The 21,318-nt window shown below is 61.5% G+C and overlaps 1 protein-coding gene across 3 annotated transcripts in view; it reads left to right on the top strand.

The window, feature by feature from the left end:
* Nucleotides 1-15,235, top strand: part of ACSF3 (acyl-CoA synthetase family member 3) — a 53,525-nt gene extending 38,290 nt beyond the window's left edge. For 2 of the 3 annotated variants that reach the window (XM_040633161.1, XM_040633160.1), the window contains 3 exons: nucleotides 7,753-7,887; nucleotides 8,481-8,592; nucleotides 12,157-15,235. In XM_040633161.1, the coding sequence (XP_040489095.1) occupies nucleotides 7,753-7,887; nucleotides 8,481-8,592; nucleotides 12,157-12,454 (545 nt within the window). In that variant the 3' untranslated portion in view covers nucleotides 12,455-15,235. The remainder of the gene's footprint in view (nucleotides 1-7,752; nucleotides 7,888-8,480; nucleotides 8,593-12,156) is intronic. The other variant, XM_040633162.1, reaches the window with a different exon arrangement.
* The last annotated feature ends 6,083 nt before the right edge of the window (nucleotides 15,236-21,318 follow it).

The raw sequence follows: 21,318 nt of genomic DNA, 5'->3' as shown, positions 1-21,318 counted from the left end.
TCTTGCTTTATAAATCTTCTTGCTCACCTCCACCCCCCAGGATCCAAGTCCTTCTGGTAGAATATGGCTCCTTTTTCCTTCGGGTCATTTTGCAGTTTTCTCCACTGTACGTCCGGGGCCCTGTGCTTGGTGTGCGTGTGGTGCCCTCCCAGCAGGACCTAGAGCTGCTTAGGGTCTCACACCTCCCTCCTTGGCTCCAGCGGTCCTGCAGTGTGGACTTCACAGCAGACATTGTGAATATTAGGTTTGCAGCTTGTGGAGAACGAGCTCCTGGCGTGTAGGTGGTCAGGTTCTGGTGGTTCCTCCTTTTCTTTTTGCCCGTCTGTCTCTGTAAAACTTCGTTGCTGACAATGCATCATTTCACAGTAATCTTAAGACAGTATTTTCCGAAAAGAAAGGCCTGCTTTCACATATCACCACATGCAGCCCCATAATCAGAAGTCTGCCTCATGCCCTGTCCTGTGGGGCGCAGAGCTGACGAGAAAGGCAGCAGGCGGGGGGGGCAGGCTGCCGTGTGCCTCTCAGAAGGGTGGTGGCTGTGGCCCTTAGTCTCGTGGCCACACAGCGTTCGCATGGGCACCTCGCTGGGCTCAGATCGGCATGGATCTGTGGGGGCGGGATCATGTGTCCACTCTGATCTGCCGCTGTCGCAGGCCTGAGGTCGCCGAGTGGCAGAGCAGGGACCCTCATGGACCCAGCAGTCTCGGGTGCCGTGCAGGCCTGCCAGGTGAGGGTCTGGTTTGAAGGGGGCAGAGGGAGGGTCTTCCTGGTAGGAGGTATCGAGGGGCCCCCTTCCTGTTGCACCGCCAGCTGGCCCTGGGTCTGGACGTGCTGGTCCTGGCCAGTCCGACGTCCTCCCAGAGTCTCACTCTGTGGTTCTCTGTTCTGTGCCTGCAAAGTGCATGTCCTGGCAGCTGTGGGGGGAGGTGTCCAGCCTCCTCGGTCTCTCCGTGCCCGGCACGGGAAGCAGGCCTGTGGATGGTCAGGAAAGGTTTGCAGCTTGGACATCTGTCAGCCTTCAGAGTGAGGCCGGACCTCAGGAACCCTGACAGGAGCCGAGGGCTCCGTGGTTGGGCCTGGTCACCTGTTTCAGGACGTCCTGTCTCCGTGCCAGAGTGTGGTCAGTATGTTAACACACACCCCTGGTTTCCCTTGTGAGCATGGCGTTCCCACGAGCCAGTCTGACGGCCTCAGGCCTCTCTCCGTCATTGTCCCTCAGGTGCAGGCCTGTATGTGCCTCCTGGAGGCCTCTGAACGGTCTCCGTGTGGAAACCTGGCTTGCTTTGTGGCCATCTTCTTGTAGTTTTAAATTCAGATAAGAGCTTCAGGGCTTTTTTCTTTGAAAGCACAGGAACCCAAGCCCTGTGGATTTTGCCAGTCGCAGCTCGCTGAGCGCGGGGCGAAGTCTGGGGCAGTCAGCGTTAAAACATTCAGTCAGCGCTGCTGACGAGTATTTGAGTTGAAAAGGAAGAGCATGCATTAATTATTGTAAAGAGATGTCTTTAGGAGAAAATGATTTTGAAATTCAGTTTAATTTCATTGTGATGTGCTGCAAACAGGAAGGGAGTGTGTGTGTGTAATTGGCTCTCGGGGGTGAGGCCTGGAAGCCGTGTGCCTTTGTCACAGGCCATTAGCGATACAGGCTGCATAATGAGCGGGCGCAGTCAGCTCGCAGCTGCCGGCTCCTGCGGGGAGAGCATGATATTAAATAGAAATCAGGATAAATTAAACTTAACCCTTTCCCTGGCTTGCCCCTCCTGCCGCGGGGTTCTGGTGGGAGCTAGAGAGCTGCTGGGCCTTGGGGGAGGGGCCGGGTCCTCATCTGCACGAGAAGAGAGAGGTCACCAGCGTTCCTGCCCTTCCTGCCCTGGGCACCTCCTTCCCCACATGTGCACGGAGCTCCTTGCAAGCCCCCAGGGGTTGTGGCTGCTCCCAAGGAGACCCAGCGTCTCCCCCCAGAAGCTCTGCTGACAGCCACAGTGACTCTCCTCCCAAGTCTTACTCACTTAAGCACCACCACAACCAGAGAAGCTACTGGACACGCACACGGGCACCAGCGCTAGCCCAGGGCAGGGGGATGGCTGATCCCAGGAGCCAGGCGCCCTCTGGCCTCTATGTTGACCTTGCTGTCAGAGCAGAGGACAGAGGACACAGGGATGAGGACACGGTGAAGACACGGGACAGAGGTGAGGACACAGAGATGAAGACATGAGGATGAGCATGGAATGGTGGTGAGGGCACAGAGGTGAGGACACGGGACGGAGGTGAGGACACGGGACGGAGGTGAGGACACGGGGCGGAGGTGAGGACACGGGACGGAGGTGAGGACACGGGATGGAGGTGAGGACATGGGACGGAGGTGAGGACACGGAGTTGAGGCCATGGGGCTGAGGACACGTTGCTGGGGACACACACGGACATGGAGACCGAACTGAGCAGACGTTACAGTTGCTGCTGCCTTTGACGCCTCCCGCTGAGCAGTTCTGTGTTATAGACGCTGCGAACTGAGCGTAAGGACACAGACGGCCTCTGACTGACTTTAAAAATACTTCACATACACTGTTTACGGTGATGAAGTGACCTGGTACACAGCATGCCAATTCCACGTCAGCGTGCTGGTCGAGGGTCCTTAGGGGATGGGGAGCAAGGACCCTGGGAAACCCACCAGAACGCCGGCACGTACTCGCCTTCTCCACTGCAAGCACACGACGTCGCTCCCAGAGACAGACATGATGGCGACCCAGCAGAGTCCTGGGGGGGGGGGTTCACCAGAGCTGCGCCCTCAGAGGCTCGCTCACGGGGCCTGGGCAGCCCTGGGGGGACTGGGCAGGGGCGATGGGCAGATCCCAGGAGAGCAGGGCAGCTGGCCATAAAAATGCATAAGATACAGTCTCACTTCCTCATGATGAGAGAGAGAAATACAGAGACAGAGATGGACTCCTGTCACTGAATTTGAAAGGTTCTGACCATGGGGCGGGTACTTTCCCTCCGCAGGTGGGACTGTGGGTCAGGAGGGAATGACGAGAGGCAGGCAGAGCTGGGCGCACGGACGTCTGCTGCCGTGTTATCTACAAAGTGCGAGGCAGGAAGCCGCATCCACCCGTGGGGGCTGCCGCCCATGCTCGGACGTGCCCAGCAGCAGGTGTCGGGAGGCCTTTAGAAACCGTGTTCTGGAGAGTGAGGACAGGAAGTGATGACGCGTGCGGGCGTGTGCGCGTCTGGGCCTCTGCTGGGTTCTCACAGCCGCTGGCCACTCTCACCTGTGGCAGGGCTCCTTCCCTCCTCGGATCTCTGGCCTCTGGTGCTCCCTCAGTGAGCATCTTTGCTCTCGGGGACACAGTGGACGCAAGCAGTGCTAACATTTCACACCTCCCAATGGAGAAGCGTCGAGGCGCCAGGCGCAGTGTCCGCTCTGCTCACTTCCTGCCGTGCTCCAGCTGGGGTTCTGCGTTCCTTCTCCAGCCAGATCTTCCGTCTTGGCCAGTAGGTCACAGTTAGGAACTAGGCCACGTGCTGCATGTTAGCAGATGTGGGTGCGCGGAGGGGACGGCTGTCTCCGACCTGTGCGCCTCGCTGACCCGGGAGGCAGGGTCACCGTGAAGGCTGTGCCAGCCAGTGGGGCCCCTTCGGGGATGCTTGGCGAGACCGGCCGTGCAGTCTGCAGCTGGCCGGGTCCGTGTGTGGAAGGTTTCGATGTGTCGTGTCTCATTTTTTTATCTGGCTTAACTTTGTTTCCCAGGGCTCGCGGGGGTGCACTCCTGGGTCTCTTCTGCCACTTGTCGGGCTTTGCGTTGGTGAAGCTAGTCTTGGACCTGCTGGAACAGGCTTCCGTGTGCAGTGACGCGGTGACCCAGTGGCGACGTGAGACCGTGTTCCCTCTGTTGGATGTCGCACTCCAGCTGCACGCGGGCTGGCTCCTGGGGCCCCCGCGCTCTTCCCTAGTCGGTCCCAGACCCTTGGGCAGAGGAAGAGTGTGTGTAAGTTTTCCGTTTCCAGTGATACGTGCGTGGCTGGAGGACCCCACTGGTGTTACAGTTTGAGAACAGTAGCCGTTCACGCCTGGGCTCTCATGCTGCTCTCCACACCTGTCCTCCCCCGAGAAGCACCACGTTCAGTGGCTCCAGTGCAGTCTCTGTGCGTGAGGCCGTGGACGCAGCACTCGGGCCTGAGCCTCATGGGGACCGTGGTCCTTCTGTCCCCTCGTTTCCCCGAGTGAGGTACCCCAGCGCCACCCCACCCACTCAGGGGAGACCCCAGTGCCTGCCGCCCCACCAGGCCCCTCCTGCAGCCTCCTCCTTCCCTTCTGCTCCACAGTCTGGGGGCTGCCTTCCCGGGAGCCTCCTGACGGACGGTTGTGGGGTGAGCGCTTTGGGGGAGCGTGCATCTGACAGTGTCTTCACTCGGCCGGGCGAGGTAGAGTTCAGGGTTAGAAACCATCTTTATTGGTTTCTAGCTTCCACGCTTGCTGCCGGCTGCAGCCACGTCCTTCTTGGCAGCGTGTGACCTTCCCGTCTTTGGAGTCCCAAGACTCTTCTCCATCCCAGAGTCCTAACGTGGACAAGCCGAGCACCTTGGGTGCTCTGACTTTGACGTCCCTCCTCGTGCTGGCGCTCAGGACACCACAGCCTGTGATTCTGGGAGCCACCACCTGGGGCTGAGAGCAGGAAGGACACGTGGGAGGCTGAGCTGCCCCATGGCCAGGGGAGTCGACCCACCACGAGCTGCCCCCTACCAGCCCCAGCCCCCCAGCTCTGTCTTGGGGCGATGCCAGGAGCAGCCCATGCCAGGCTCACGGGGCCTGACGGTGCCCGACATGCACCAGGCGCAGAGTGGAGGGCTGGGTTCTCCGCTGCCGCCCTGCACCCCGGCCTCTACACCCCCGTGCGCCCCCCGGAGAGCGGGGCAGGTGTTTTCCAGCAGGGGTGGGGTGCTGACACCCAAGGGACAGACGACCTCGTCAGCACAGTAATTAGCACCGTGGTGAGCAGTTTGCCATGCTTGCTTCTTGGTCGTGAGTTCAGTTAACACGGGTTCTTTCCTGAAACGTGGCTTAGTCGCAGCGCGGGGCAGACACTGGAGTGACTCCACGTGGGCGCGAGCCCCCCGGGATGCAGGGACGTCTCTACAGACCAAATAGCAGTTTCTTAGAACTTTTTACTTGAGATAGGTACCGACTCACAGGAAGTGACTGGTGGCGAGCAGGGCGGCCCCCTGCGAGCCACACGAGTGTGTCTTCCTGTCGTGAACGGAGGCGCCGCCTGGCCACGCGGAGTCCGCGGGGACTGCCAGCACCTCCTGAGATACCACACCTCCTACTTTGTCAAATTTATCAAAAACCTTAAAGTTGTCTGCTGCGGGGTCTCTCGGTCGGGGGGCTTGCTTTTTGTTTGACTCGTCCTCCTGGGAGCTGCCGACATGGGTGTGCAGAGGCCCAGGGCGAGCTGAGGGAGCCGCGTGGCCTCCCACGCCACCCCCGCCACCCTGTGCTCGGGGCTCTGTCCCGCCGAGGAGCAGGTGGGCGGCGCTGTGGCACGCGGACGTCGGGCAGGGCTCTGTACACACGGCTCACCGCCAGGGACCCCTCTTCTGAGCCCCATCCTGGCACTGAGCACGTCCTACCCTTCAGAGGTGGGCTGCCCGTGGGTTAGAGACTCGAGGGAGTTTGGGGACAGCACTCGCCTCCCAGCCACCGTCTCTGTGCTGGGATTTAGTGTCTGTGCCAGCCAGTATCCATGGAAACGGAGCAGAAAGGCCTGAAAGGGGTGTTGAGGGTCCTTGTTTTCCGGGACGCCAAGCAGCCTTGTAGACCAGGCCTCAGTTCCGAGTATGTCCCGTGATCAGCGTGCGCTTCCTGCCCCCATGGTCCTGCATTCAGAACCGAGGCGGCCGGCACCTCAGGGTCTGCAGGCAGCGTGGGGAGGGGTCCCCGAGAGTAGGGCAGTCCCATCCTGGTCCCCTTCACCCCTTCGCAGTGAGCAGGTATGGTGCTCCCCCATCCAGGGAAGCAAGCCAGAGCCTGCAGCCTCCTTTCCTGGCAGTAAGGGCAGGACTGGAAGAGCAGCCTGGGGGGCAGGTGCCACGTTGGGGAGACGCCCCCCAGCCTCAGCCGCTGTGGTCTGGGCAGTGCGGGGCATCTCCAGCAGGACCAGGGACAGGAACCTGAGCCCAGGGAGGGTCCCTCGGTCTGCTGGGTCTCTGCGTGAGTGGAGGTGGTGGGACAGGTCCAGGAAAGCACTGGAGGGATCCGGGGCGAGGGCAGTGTCCATCCAGCAGCAGGAGGCAGCAACAGCTTGGATTGGGCCCGTCGGTGCCTTTAAGGAACAGGTGGCTGGCAGTCAGGAGGCTCTCGGGAGAGCACACAGCCTCCAGGGGGGAGGGAGGGCAGCAAGAGCGGGGGCTGCACCCCAGGAATGGGGAGCACTGTGGGCCTCACAGGACCCAGGGCGGGCTTCGTCCACCCCAGTCCTCCCTGCAGCCCGTCCTGCTCCTCCGCGCCTGCACCCCTTCCCGCCGGCCAGCCGCCACCCCGTCAGGCCATCCTGGGGCCATGATGCCCTTTCCATAGATGCTCGTGCAAAGCCTCTGGCTTCCTCTGCTTCCCGTCAGTGGGAGAGAACCCGCCAGGCTCGTGGCCCGTATGTACTCTTGGAGCCTGGCCTTCCCACGCCACCATAAGTAAGCCGGCCACCTGTCCAGGCACGAGCCTCTGTCTTGTTTAGTAGAGCGGATCGCGCCCTGGGCTGCGGCAGGTGATGGACGTGCCTTCCTGTGTGGGTGGCGTGACTTGTAATGAAACACTGATGATTTATTCCAGCTAATGACCCAACGTGGGGCTCGGGCTGTGTGAGCGCAGGTGGGGAGGGCCAGCGCTGTTCTCAGAGGGCCAGGTAGGGGCGTCCTCACAGCCACACGCTCACACGTGCGTGCACTGTGGGAGCACACACGCGTGCGCACACACATCCATGCACACCCGTCCACACACATTCACACGCGCACGTCCACACACACACGTTCACATCACGTCCACACGCACACACGTCCACACGCACGTCCGCACACACACTCGGGCCTGTCTCCCCGCGTCCCCCCTGTCCTGGGCTGGCCTTCGCGGTACGGCGAGCATCCCATTGCCCAGTGCGGCCTGAGAAGGGACCAGGTGGGCCTTCAGGGGGACCGGCACGCAGGGAAGCACGGCGGGAAACCACGCAGTCCGCGCGAAGCAGGAGGAGGGCTTTCTCCTCCTTCGGAGACTTCATGGGACTGCTTGCAGCCCAGGAGAGCCCACGAATGAAGGGCGGCCACAGTGATGTCCTCTGCACTAGGACCCTGCTGTGACCGGGACCCCACGGTGGGACGGCAGGAGGCGACTGATTCTTGCTCTGTCTGTTTGCACCGGCCTGAGAAAGAGCGGGAAGGGGCTGAGCTGGGTGGTGACAGCGCCGCCGTCGTGCCTCTGAGCCCCGTCTTCACGGGCGGGCCCCATCGACCTTCGTGGGTTGCTGCTGTCTGCCTGGGGCCGTCTGAGGTCGGACCAGAGGCTGAGGTCAAGCCATTGAACTTCACGTTTGCCGGCTGTCCTGAAATGCCCTGCGTGCACCCCGTCCCTGCACGGGTCACCGTGTGGGGATACCGACGCCCCCACACACAGGCGCCCGGCATGTGACGGTGGGGGCGCTGCTCACCACATGTGTGCCCCTCGAAACATGCTGGCCCCGGAACGTGCGTCCTGGTGACCAGAGCCCCTTTCCCCAGGTGACACGGCCGTGTTTAAGGATGGCAGGTACTGGATCCGGGGCCGCACGTCCGTGGACATCATCAAGACTGGCGGCTACAAGGTCAGCGCCCTGGAGGTGGAGCGGCTGCTGCTGGCGCACCCCAGCATCACAGGTACGTGGCTCCCCGCCGTGGCCGGGACCTCCCACAGCGAGCTGGGACCAGACCCCACCATCCTGGAAACATTCCAGACGCACTTCCATCTGTGTTGTCTGTAGACAGAACTGAACCAGGTGACTCACCCTCGGGCACACACAGTAGGGACCCTCCCCCTGCCACCTCCATGCCCCCCGCCTCTGCACCGCGGCCGGGGTCCCGGCCTGACCGGGCTGCTGCTGGTCTGCACAGCCCCCCGTGCTCAGCATCACCGGCTTGCTCACAGTGGCTGTGGGCTGAGCGTCCTGGTTGCGCCAGAGTGGGCACTGGTGGTTGCTGGTCCAGGAAGCGTGGACCCCTCCCAGACCTGCTCCTGACCTCAGGTCAGAGGCTGTGAGGACCCTGGGGATGGCAGAGGCTCCCCCACGTGGCTCACTGGCTGTTGTCCCCAGCCCTGGGGCAGTGCGGGGAGGGCAGAGACACAGGAAAGCCAGCCCCCACCCCGAGCTCCACCTGGGACACTTGTGGGAATGGGGCTGTGCTGACCCCATGCTGCCCTCTGGGCATGTCCCCAGCCTGCAGCAGTGAGCATGCGTTTCTTCCGTCCACAGATGTGGCTGTGATTGGAGTTCCAGACATGACATGGGGCCAGCGGGTCACTGCCCTGCTGACTCTTCAAGAGGGACACTCTCTGTCCCACAGGGAGCTCAGAGAGTGGGCAAGGTAGGTACAGGCGGGGGCTCTTGTGGGGCTGGAGGAAGGGACAGGTGGGGGAGGGACTGTCCCGGGGTCGGGGGAGGCACAGGCGGGGTCTCGCATCTTGCAGCTGTTCATCTCAGGGTTGGGGGTGGGGGGTGCCTGGAAGGTCAGGTGACATGTTACATTCCCGAGGTGCCCCCAACACACAAAGGGCCGCAGGGAGGCTCTGTGATGGTCGCTGGGGAGGTGGAGAGAGCCGGGACCACGGAGTGGGAGCCCCAGCCATCGGACAGGGTGCAGAGTCCTTTGCTGGCTTCAGGAGGGATCCACAGGCAGAGAGCCTCCTGTCCTTCCCCTCACCCACCCACCCGTGCTGAGCACGCCTTTGGGAGCTGGGGCCACCGCTCTCCCCTTGCCTGTGCCCCCACCTCAGCCCCGTCCCCTCACCGCGCGTCCCTGCAGACTCACCTTCGCCTTACCCTAGGCCGTCCCTAGAGCCTTTTTGCCCACATCCCGTGGCCCCGGGGCTTTCTCTACATGCCAACCCTCACAGACTCCCTTTCCTGTGCCTGCGGCGCCCCACGGTCAGTCACGCTGGAGGCCGAGGGACAGACAGGGAGGGGGGTCTGCAGGCAGCCTGGCTGCAGCCCCGAGCTCAGGAAGGAAGCTGTTAGTAATATCCCCCAATTCTTCATTTCCAGTCGGAGAAGTTTCTCCTTCCTCTGCCCTCTCCCTGCACCCCCTTCCTTCCCGACTTGCCTCCCTCCTCAGCACTAAAGATATTTTTGGCTTGTCCAACACGATTTCACAAACAGCAGGAGCCCGTGTTTCATGAGGGGTAGCGCAGCTGGGCGATGAGCTCCCTGGGTTTGCAGAATCCCACCTGGAGCAGGGCGTCCAACAGAGGAGAAGATTCTGGTCACTGTTGTGGCTTCGATTAAACACCACACGCCCTGTGCTGAGCTCTCCACCCGGGAGTCAGGGTCCAGTCCCAGGAGCCTCGTGCACCTGTCTGGCTTGGGACCGTGGCCGCAGGAAGACCTGAGGCGGGTGCTCTGTGCGCTTGGGGTGGGGGGGAGAACACCCCAGGAGGTCAGGGCAGGCGGCCAACCTGCCATCTCCAGGACAGTCCCACAGTGAGGCCGGCATCCAGGCCTCTGTGTCCTCAAGCTGAAGGGTCACTGGGCAGTGACCCTGAGGCCACGCAGCCCACGGAGGGCAGGTCCAAGTCTGGATCGCTCTCCCAGACGCGGTCTTAGTGAAGGTGCTCTCCCTCCCTGTCACCTCCCGTGGTTTTCCTTCCTGAAGATTCCTCCTTCGGTCTGTACTCCCCGAGCCAGAGTCAGGGGCTCAAGCAGCACGTCCCCTCGAGGGGGTGAGCGTGGCCTGGAGGAAGGCGACAGTGCCATGTTTGTGGGACCCGGTACACGGACCGCCCATGACCATTCTATCCCCCAGATACCAAGTCAGAAAGGGGTGTGGGATTTATACACCGGGGAAGAATCCAGGGTCCGTGGTCTTGAACCACAATTGATGTCTGATGTGACCACGGAGGAGTCGTGGGCTTTAGCTTAGCATCCCATCCTCACTTTGTGCCCGCCACGCCTTCTCCCTGGAGAACACTTCCTCCGTGGTCCACGCTTCCACAGGAAGCCTGCTTTTCACAAACAGCTCAACTTTGCCTTGAGGCGAGTTCGGACTTTTCCTCTTGAACCAGATGCTGAGCCGTGGCCCTTTGCAGGAGCCCAGGGGCCGGTGCACGGGGTCCGCCATGCGAACACGTTCCGGGGCAGAGTCCTCAGGCCCCAGCGCCCAAGGCCTGCTGCTGTCGGAGATGTCAGCGCCCACGGCCGCCCTTCCTAATGCTTCTACTTCATCTTCTAACTTTTATGTCTTTGGTTCCTTCTTGCGAAAGTGGCCGCTAGGTTAGGGCTCCTAACGACTGGCTCTCAGCGCCGTCTGTCCCCCACCCCGCGCTCCGGCAGCACGCCTCCGCTGCTCTCGCTGCACACACTGCGTTCTTAGCACGGCTGACCCCGGAGCGGGCTCCGCTGCTCACCGAGAACACGTAGTTTGTATGTTGTGCGTATCGTGTCCCGTGTCCGTGCGGTGAGGTAACGCGCAGAAAAGAAAACGGGAAGGAAATCACACATTTTCAGTCCTCTGCCGTATTTATCCAAAAGTCCACATATAAGTGGATTCATGAAACTCAAACCGGTGTTCAAGGGTTAGCTGTATTTCTGGTCAAGCGTCATCTCTCCGAGAGGGTTCAGTCACCAGGAAATGACACATGACCCAGCCTGTGCCCCTGGCCCGGGTTCCTCGGCAGCTGCCCGCTCACCTCTGCGGCCAGCCTGCCCGTGGGGACTGTCAGCGTCTGTGTCTGAACATGCCTTGAATTTGGCCTCATTCTTGAGGGTACTTTCTCCTGATGGTGGGAAGCGGTGCTCCACTGCCTTCTCACCTGGCCGTCCAGCACGGGGATCAGCCGGCGCCTTGGGCCTCCCTCTCTGGGCCCTGGCACCGGCTTGCTGCTGGCCTGCCGCAGGAGAAGCAGCCGTGGGGAGAGCCACCCACACAACCTGGAGACGCGGGGTTTGGGCAGTGGGGCTGGGGTGCTCCGAGCAGCTGCGTTCCTTGATCGAGCCTCGGGTGTGCCCTGCCTTGCCGCCAGAGTCCCTCGGATGGTGCTGGTGGTTTGCTCCGGCAAAGTCCAGCCCAGTGGTACCCTCGTGGGCCACCGGCCGTCTCTCCCAGCTGCCAGGACCACAGGTGGGGGCACGCTCTCCCCTCGTGAGCCCACACCTGCACCCCGAGCTCCCCCATGCCGGCCTGCAGCTGGCTGCTTCCAGCATGAGCCACCCCAAGGTAATGGTGCCTTCAGGGGGGTATTGCCGACACTCAGCATCTGTGTGCACGTGGACCCAGCCCGCAAAGGCAATTAGCATGTGTCTGTTCGCGAGCACCCAGCTGCCAAGGCTGAGAGCTGGGGGTCTCTGCCACCACCCATCATGAGCTGACCACAATACCTCACCGGTGGCTGAGGTCACCCCCACAGCTTGCAGCCCAGAGGGCCACACACACCTCCTGGCCCCGGGCACACGTTGGGGTGCCTCCCGAGCCCCCTGCCTGGTGGCATCCTGTGCTTTCCTCAGAAAGGGGACGTGGCCCCACGCGTGGCTGTCGCAGGGACAGGTGGCTCAGAGGGGGCCTCGGGGGAGAACCGGCTCCTGCCGCCTAAGGAGTCATTTCTCAGAGTAGAGCCTGGGGGTGGCAAGACCCATCCACGTGGCCCCTCGCAGGAGAACACACCATCTAATGCAGCCCTTGTGGGAGTGCGGGACACAGGGCAGCTCTTGGACCAGCAGATCAGCCCCTCCCACTTACCACAGGGCTCTGCGGGGAGTGCAGCCCCAGCCCACCTGGCCACTGCGCCCGGGGGTCTGCAAGGGTCCCCTGGCCCGGCCGGCCTGCCTGCTCCACCCGTCTGGCCGTGGCCCCTGATAGTGACAGCCAGCCGAGAGTGGGACCCACTCTTCCCAGCTCTGGGAGGCCAGGCCCTGAGGAGGGTTTGTCCTCTGCCCACAGGTGGGCCTGGAACACGGGCCGCGGCATCTCCGTGTTAGCATCCACAGCACAGACACCCTGCCGCGGCAGGCATGGGGTATGGTTGGGCTTTGGCACCCCGGGGGACCAGTTTGCCTGTCCCATGGGGAGGGGGTGTCCGGGCCCCAAGCTCCTGCCGCTCAGAGTCTGCTTGTCTTCACAGGGGCGTCCTGGCCCCGTATGCTGTGCCCTCGGAGTTCCTGCTGGTGGAGGAGATCCCGCGGAACCAGATGGGAAAGATCAACAAGAGAGACCTGGTCAGGCAGTTCTACCCGGGTGACCAGGGTGCCCCGAGGCCGGGCACCAGCGAGCCAGCAACCCCTTTAAACTAGAACCCCGACCTCAGAGGGAGCAGAGCCGGGGCCGACAGAAGTGAGGTCACAGGGTGAGGCCGCCTCAACCCAGGGCTGGTTTTCAGATGGACGTCTGCTGCATCCCCACCACCACACCCACACTGGCGCCACATGGGTCCCCACGGTGCCCAGCGGTATCCCCCAGGGCAGTAGGTCTCCCAGCAAAACTCAGTAAAGTCTCTGCAGGAAGCACAAGCATTGCTGTGCTTCCCGCATGGGGACCACGTGGGGTCTGCGTGCGTGTACGCATCACACAGCCAAGTTTCTCCCGTGGACTGGGCCTGTCTGTGTGGCCTCCCCAGGGGACGTGTGGCCCCACTGTCCCCCATTGGAACCTTCTAGACGAGGGACTGGCAGACTTCTGTGATGGATGAGCCAGATGGTCCGTGTCTCCGACTGCGGCCACGCGGCCCCTGTCTTCGCGGTAGCCGTGGCTACCACCGATGGCCTTGTAGCTGCCCTGCCTTGACCCTTTCCCCGCCTCTCCGTGCTGCTCCCTCCGCAGGCCCTGCAGCATGCACCCCTGCCCTTGGTGGCAGCCCGTGTGCACTGCAAGCAGAGAACCCAGAGGCTACTGGGCAGGTAGCTGGAGACCAGGGCAGCTGCTCTGCCCAAGGCTGCCGGGAAGTGGCCCTCACACTCTGGAAGTCTGGAGATTTTCCGGAATGTTATAGACCCAGAATGCGTGGCTAAGAAGAGCAGCAAAATGGGGGGGGGGAGGTGCCTTGAGATGCTGTAGACGCCGGCCTGACCACCCCCACCCCTGCGCTGTGTGCGGCCCAGCCCCCCCCCAAGCCTGACCCTGGGCGTAGTGTTTGCTCTGGGGTGACGGGTCCGCACCCCTCCTGCCTGAGGCCGGGACGCACGCTCCGGACACCGTCTCCCAAGCAGGCTGCCCGCCATCCGGCTCTTCTTGGGGGGCAGCCCTTGGCATCACACCTGACACCTGTGACAGGCTTCCGGCTGTCTGTGGTCTTCCCTTGTAACTAGGGAGCCACATGCCACTGGGGAAAATCAGATCGAGCCCTGCGGGGTCTTCATTTGATCCCACTGATTTGGCACTGTGTCTGTCTTAATACTGAACATTTTGATTCCCAAAAATGTTTACACAGTTATTTGGTTTATGCTACGAATTATATCAAGTACTTTCAAAAAATAATCATCTTTGACTAACGAGACCACAGAAGGATGTTGATTTGTCTTTGGAACATGTGCCCCTAAGGACACAGAATGCAACCCCACTTCCTGCGTCAGTGCGACCACGAGGCTCCCGGAAGGTTCCCCCGGGCTGGGGTTGTCTCCCACCCACACACACACGGGCCTGCTCCCTGAGGGCACAACCCTCGGCTCGACAGCCCCATGCCGTCCTGCACCCCACTCGCAAAGTGAGCCGGGAGCAGGTGCCCTGGGAGTTGGCCATTGGCGGCTTGGTTAGCGGCCTGTTGGTGCTTCTGGTCCGCCTGGAGGGGCCCCTAGCCTATTGGAGGGCATTGGGCAGGTCGAGGGTGCCTGGTGGGGTGCGTGCTGGGAGCAGAGGGGAGGCCACCTGCGCTCCCCGTGTGTCCAGATGGTGGAGGTCCGCACCCACATGTGCGGGCCCCAGGGCAGCCAAAGCCGGGGCCCACAGGGTGGGGGACAGGCCCGAAATAGCCTCGCTTCCACCTCAGTTTCCCTCTTCAGGACATGAGGCTGGCTCTGATCAAGGACTGAGGGCCTGGAGACCCCAGCATGGCCTCCCGCCTAAGACCACCTCCCCCCGCCCCCAGCTCCCCCACAGGCCGTGTCAGACAGCACCGAGGCCAATGGTGGGACTGGGGCAGCCGAGGGTCAGCACAGGCCGGGCTGCCACGCACCCACAGGTCACTTCCATGCGTGCTCGGCTGCAGGCGCACTGGCCTCCTATGTCTCATACCCTGGTGCCGCGTCAACAGCACAGGGTCCCCCATGGCTAGGGACTGGCCCAGGCCCACAGCAAGCCCATGGCCACTGGTGTCTGTGTTCGGATCCTTCCGTGTCTTCCCTCTGTGCCCTGGGACCTCCCTGGAACCTTCCTCCCATGCCCCTCCCAGGATGGATGCTGGCCGGGAGAAGTCCACAGTGCTGGGCCGTCAGGGTCAGGGCAGATGCCCCTTGTGTCGGGGGTGGGGGCTGAGTCCCCACGAGGGCCTGGGGACTAGACTCTCCAGGTGTGTCTGTGCACAGAGCCGCCTGCCACCCTGGTCCTGGCTAACACAGCCGAAGCTGGGACATCCCCCGCCTCCGGGCAGCCCAGGGCAGGAGCCAGGTGCCCCTGAGGGAGGCAAGGGTGCGAGCACTCCGAGGCCCGCTGAGGCCCGGCAGCGCCGAGAGCCAGGTCCTGGTGTGCAAAGCCTGGCGTTTCCGTCTGGGGAGGGTGTTAGAGACAGGCTCTGCCCCCATTTGTTGGGAGGATAGGATCTCCGTGGAAAACAGAGCAGTGCCTGACGGATGGAAGCAGCCCCATGTGGGGGGCACGCACCTCTGGGGGCACATGCCACAGCCGCACCTGCACGGTACCCTGCGACGCCCCCCAGCCCCTGCGCTGAGCAGGCCGGGTCATAAGTTACTTTGAGAATCCCTAGAATCCGCTCACATCTGAAACTCCAGCTCCTTTTCTGTTTTATGTTGAGTTTCTACATAAAAAGGTTTTTGAAGGAGATTCAAGCCCTAAACAATGAGCTTGAAAACCGTGGCTCTGGTTCTTAGCGTGGCCCTGACCTGTGTGTAACCTCGCCTCTGGGGCCCCTGGGGACCGCACTGCCCCCTGCCCTGGGCACTGGACACTCGGCTCGCGTCCCCCTTGTCCCCAGCAGCCGCACTGGGGCCGTCTTTCTCCTTGTGGACCCTGCAGCTCTGGTCAGTTGCTCAGGGTTGCCGTCCTGTGTGCACGGCCGTGGCTGCTTGGCAGCCCCTCTGGAGCCTCCAGAGTCCAAGCCGCACACACTCCGCTGGGACCGCTGCGCCCTGCCCTTCTGTGCCCTCTGGGCCCTCTGTGTCCCCACCCCAGCCTGTGCACAGAGGTCAGAGCAGCCCTTCGTCCTGCCCGCGAGGGATAGCGTGTCCTTTGTTAAAACACGAACAAGGCAGTAAACTCTGAGCTCCCAAATGGATCAGTTTTGGATTTTCACGCCCTCTTCGTACCACCGCCACAACTGCATGGGACACGTCCCTGGGGAAGGATCGCAGTGAAGGCACGGACGTGAGTAGGTGGACGAGCACAGGCCAGGGCGACGGCCATGGACCCTGTGCTGCGAGGTCGGGGGGGTGCACTCCCTGAGTAGGAGGGAGAGGAGGGCGGCGGCCCCACTCAGGTCCCCACTGGCCGTGTTCCTGCCGCCAGGCTTCCAGACGGTACCCCCGGGGGTGTGCCCAGCAAACGGGGCCGTGTGGTAGGCGACCATCCAGGGTCCCAGGAAGAGGGAGTCTGGGTACAAGCCACACCGTGTCTAAGGAGTGAGGTCAGATGACAAACCAGCTGAACAGTGGGGCCGCCAACAGACGTGTGACCGAGGGCACGGGGACGGTGGTCTGGTCAGGAAGGCCAGGCAGCCCGGTCAGGAGGCGGGCCCCTGGGATGCCCCTGTGTGTCGCCGGGACCTGCGTAAGGAGCTGGGCAGCCAGGAGCCGGGATGTGCTTTGACAGCAGGGGGTTGGGAGGCCAGCACAGGGCGTGCCAAGGAGAAGGGCGTTGGCTGGGTCTCCGCACCCCTGGTGGGCACCCTGGAGCTTCAGCAGCAGGGCCGTCCCTGGGGGGCCAGAGCCAGAGGGACGAGGGTCACCGCAGGGCCCTGACCGTGGACAGTGGCCGGGGGGCCAGAGCCAGAGGGACGAGGGTCACCGCAGGGCCCTGACCGTGGACAGTGGCCGGGGAGCCAGAGCCAGAGGGACGAGGGTCACCGCAGGGCCCTGACCGTGGACAGTGGCCGGGGGGCCAGAGCCAGAGGGACGAGGGTCACCGCAGGGCCCTGACCGTGGACAGTGGCCGGGGAGCCACAGCCAGAGGGATGAGGGTCACCGCAGGGCCCTGACAGTGGACAGTGGCTGGGGAGCCAGAGCCAGAGGGACAAGGGTCACTGCAGGGCCCTGACTGGACAGTGACCGGGGGGCCAGAGCCAGAGGGACGAGGGTCACCACAGGGCCCTGACCATGGACAGTGGCTGGGGGAGCCAGAGCCAGAGGGACGAGGGTCACCGCAGGGCCCTGACCATGGACAGTGGCCAGGGGAGCCAGAGTTAGAGGGACGAGGTGACACTCGACTGGCCGCTGCTGGCCTGGACGATGGAGAGAGGGGCTGTGGGTGCCTCGAGAAGCTGGGGAAGACAAGGAGACGGCTCGTCCCCTGAAGCCTCCAGAAGGGACCAGCCCTGGGACCCTGTGAGCCTGGGCCACGAGTCCTGGCCGGCTCCCGACCTCCAGCCTGAGCGGACGAGGGTGTCTGGCGTTCAGGAAGGGGCAGCTGTTCCAGCGTTGTCCTTACTGCCTATGTCCGTCCACCAGTCTCCCGTCCGCTGACGTTCTAAGAGGAAGAAAGGGGCTGTCGGAGGTGCCCCCGGACCCTGTCCCGCAGCCTCTGTGCAGTCTTCTCTCCCGGCCAGCGTCCTGAGGACTCGGCCCCTCCACACCCGCGTCACCGTGCCCGTGAGAAATGCAAGATGTGGGAAGCGGGTCTGGCACAGGAATAGAGGGGGTTGGGAAAGAGGTCTCCAGCAGCGCATGGGGGAAGCCGGCCGGCTCGTCCCTGCAGACACTATCACTCTGCCAGGACAGGAGGTCCTAATTTCCAATTCCCACGCTCCCCTTCCAACACCTCCCAGCAGTCGTGCTTTCTGTCCCTCTTCTGGGTCCCTGGCTGGCGACATTTCCATGGGGAAAACAACGCGGTGGGCGGCCAGGGCCTGAGGGCAGCACCGACACGCGTACGCCAGCCTGCATGCCTCTCCGAGCCTGTTTCATCAGGAAGACAGGGACAAGGGCGCCCACACATGAGGTCAGAAGGATTTGGTGGAAATCACATTCCTGAAGGTCCCTCCTTGTGCCTGGCTCAGGCCACAGGTTTGGCAAAGGGGTTTCCTGCTTGGCCCTCAACCCCTAATGGGTGGGTCTTCTAGGTCCTTCATTCAGGGGTCCAGCTCCAGAACCTGGGGTGCAGGAACAGGAGCTCAGGATGGCGGGAGGCCTGGGGGCCCGGGCTGCATTTCAGGGGTAGAGCCCTTCCTGCAGTGCGACCATGGCAGAGCACAGAGCAGATACCAGGAGGGCAGCTCCCACCTGACCTGGTCTCCCCTGAGACCATGCAGCCCTTCAGTGTGGAGCTGGGCCAGGTGGCCAGCCGGTGTCGGCCCTCCCCAAAGGCTAGATCCGTCTGCATCTGCTGGCGCATGGAGTTTCCCGCGGGTGTGTGAAGTGTGCACGCAGGTGCCCTGCACACGTGCGTGTAAGGGGGTGAGCGCATGCATGTGGGCCTGGGCGTCCCTGTGCACATGTATGTACGGACAACTCTATCTGTGGGCTTGCGTGCCCACTTCTGGGTGTGACCTAGCTATGTGTGGACTGGGCGTCTGCACACTCCTTCACGTGGTGGCCCTGGCCCCCTGAGGCCCTCCCAAGCGGGAGCCATGCCCACCTAGGCAGTATCTGTCATCGGCATGCAGCGCACGTCATCCGCTAATCGTCTGCTCGTAGACACACAGCCGTTCCATTACTCTGTAGCCGCTACAGGCCGTTAAGCCGTCCGTCGGCTTCATCCAGCCTGGCAGCCCTCTCCCCACCAGCACGCAATAAAACCATTGGAACAGCAGCAACAACCAGCAGCCGCATCCGTACCGTGTCTGTGACACTCCCGTTAGCACCTGCCTCAACGGGGAAGAGCCACTTAGTTAGAAGACGATGTCACACTGCACGAGCCGGATGGATGTGCACGCTGCGTGCATACGGACATACAGACATACACACCCGAGCAGATGTGCGTGCCTGCATGGACGCGCAGACACAGACGTGCGTGCACACACACGTCTACACACCACACGGATCTGGGCCCTGAAGCCACCTGCCAGGTGTCAGCTGCCCCCGGGCCGCCGGTGTCCAGTGAGGGCGAGAGCAGGATCAGATCGCTGAGGGGCGTGCTGGGAGCCATCAGCAGGTGGCACGAGGCTCCAGCCTGGGACCCCGTCCTCCTAAGCAGCCTGCACGTGGACCCCGGCTTCTCCCACCCCAAATCGGTGAAATCCATTCACACTGGATCAAGAACATTTTTTAAATCATTTTAAACATTGAGAACGGAAGAAGACTGGCCGGTGCCTTGTCCACCCCAGCCACCAGGTCTGGGCCTCATGCCGGACTGACCTCCTGTCCTGTTCAGAAAGTAACAACAGCAGCCCCTTCCCCCCAGGACCTGAGTGGGGCCCTGGCCGGTGCTCCTGCCATGTCGTTTCAGAGCCGACACAGATCGGCCGCCGACTTCATGCCTCTCTGCACCTTGCTGTGCTCGCGGACCCAAGCTCTGAGTCGCCACGCAGAGGCCTGCCTGCTCCACGTGTCACCTTCGTGGATCATGTGGTCATTGGCACAAGCCTCTTCCCTAAAAGGCTGTGCCGTGCTGACTGCCTCCAGCAGACAAGACACCGTGTCTCACCTCCAGGCAGCACGGACGGACAGACTTCTCATCTTTGCCACGGTGCGGGGTGTGAAATCGGATCTCTTTATTTTCATTTGCATCCCCTGGTGGCTGCTTGGGTGGAATATTTTGAAAACACTTGCCCCTTGTGGTTTTGTTCTGTGGATTCCCTGTTCGTGTTCTTCGCCCGTTTTCTATCTGGTTGGTGATTTTCTTGATTATGCATTGGTATTTAGCTTGCCTTTTATTTTGTTTAATGGTATCTATTGAATGGAAGAGTTTTTAAACTTTAATGTGTTTAAATGCATTTATCTTTTTTATGGTTTGTTTTTCTTATCTAAAAATTTCTTTCCTACTCCAAGTTCATAAATACATTTTCCTGTATCTTCGTCTAAAGTTGCAAAGCTTTGCTTTGTTCGCATAAGCTCCTAGTTCATTGGAAGTTTATTTTCACGCATGGTGTGAAAGGCCCTGATTTTCCCCGTATGGAATGGCTGGTGTTTCCGTCTTATTTGAGAAAGGGAGACAGAGACAGAAGGAGAGGGAGAAGCAGACTCCCCACTGAGCAGGGAGCCCGACATGGGGCTCGATCCCAGGACCCTGAGATCATGACCTGAGCCGAAGGCAGATGCTTCACCGACTGAGTCACCCAGCTGTCCCCAAATAAATAAAATCTTTTTTTAAAAAGTCTTCTGGAGGTGTTATGTGAGGTGGTGGAATTTATAAGCTAATTTGGTGACATTTGCCGTCTTCACACTGTGCGCCCTCTGGTCCACAAACACGGCCCGGCCCTGCGTGTTTTCGGGCTGCTTCCCATTTTGTAGTCCTCTCAGTAACACTTGCGCCCGTCTCTAGAGAGCGTCGCTCACAGGCCCTGTCTTGGGTCTGTTGGAATCTTGAGTGACTCTCTGTCGTGTTTGGGTTTCCGTCCTACAGCCCCTGCTCAGTTCTTCCGTGGTCATCAACACCTGACAACACGCTAGCAAGTCACCTCTCCTCCTTTGCCTCCCCACTCCTCTCACTGCACCACCGAAACATCCGGTGGAGTGAAAACCAGGGAAGGGGTGGTGCCCCAGAGCCCCCGTCCAGGTCCGCAGGGGAGCGCCGGTGGGCGCCTGGCGCAGATCAGCTCCTGTGTTACTGACATGCTCCGGAACACGCACTCAGCTTCGTTGGGAGGGTTTCCTCTCTATCAAACTGGACGTCCCGTCCGTCTTCGACTGTTACCTTGGGCCCTGATGACAGTGTCCCAACACGGGTAAGGCCTGCGTGGGCACAGCGTGCAGATGGCAGCAGGAGCCCGAGTTATTCTCTAATGTGAGCGTCGAGCACCATGGCTTATCTACAATTCCAAAATCCAAAAGCTTTGAAAAACAAGGTGGTTTTTTTTTTTATGTTGGTTGTAAACTGATTTGGCAGATGTTACAGATTTAAATGTGCCCCCCCCCGATTCCCATGTTGAAACCAAGCCCCCAGCATGACGGTATAAGCAGGTGGGGCTGTGGGAGGTGGTGAGGTCATGAGGTGGAGCTTTGCGGTGGGATTCGTACCCTTAAAGGAAACCCCAAAGAGCACCCTTGCCCCTCCCGCCGTGGGGACACGGCCAGGAGACCCCCTGTGAGCCAGGAAGCCCTCACCAGACGCGGAATGTGCTGGAGCCTACACCTTGGGCTCCCACCCTCCGGAATGTGAGAACTCTTCTTGTTGCCACTTTCTTGCAGTCGCCTGAACGGACAGGAAGCTGGCTGAGGTCTTTCTGGACTCGACTCGCGAGTCTGTGCGTTGCTCACGGTGCCATCCGAGACCCCCACAGCGTGCCACGTGATGCGGCAAGGGTGCCTTTCAAACATCTGAACACTTGTGAATCCTAATTTGGGCCTGCATTTTATGCAGAATTTTGAAGGGTGATAAAATCGGCCCGAGACTTGCTGGGCCTGTGGTCTTCTCGGACACGGGGCTGGGGGGCGCGTCTTTAATCGCCGATTTGATCCCCTTGACAGCGACTGGTTTGTCCACAAGTGTGACTTCTTCAAGAGTCCAGGTGATTCGCTGTCTTCTGTGAGACTTACCTGCCGTCCGGCTTTCGGATCGGTGGTCTTCTCGGACACCTGCAGCTTGTCCTGCCCTGTCCCTCACAGCACCGTGCGTCTCCTTGTTGAT

Source organism: Ursus maritimus, unplaced genomic scaffold (assembly GCF_017311325.1).
Source record: "Ursus maritimus isolate PB19 unplaced genomic scaffold, ASM1731132v1 scaffold_19, whole genome shotgun sequence".
Classification (NCBI taxonomy): domain Eukaryota; kingdom Metazoa; phylum Chordata; class Mammalia; order Carnivora; family Ursidae; genus Ursus; species Ursus maritimus.
This window is presented reverse-complemented; position numbering and strand designations above follow the sequence as displayed.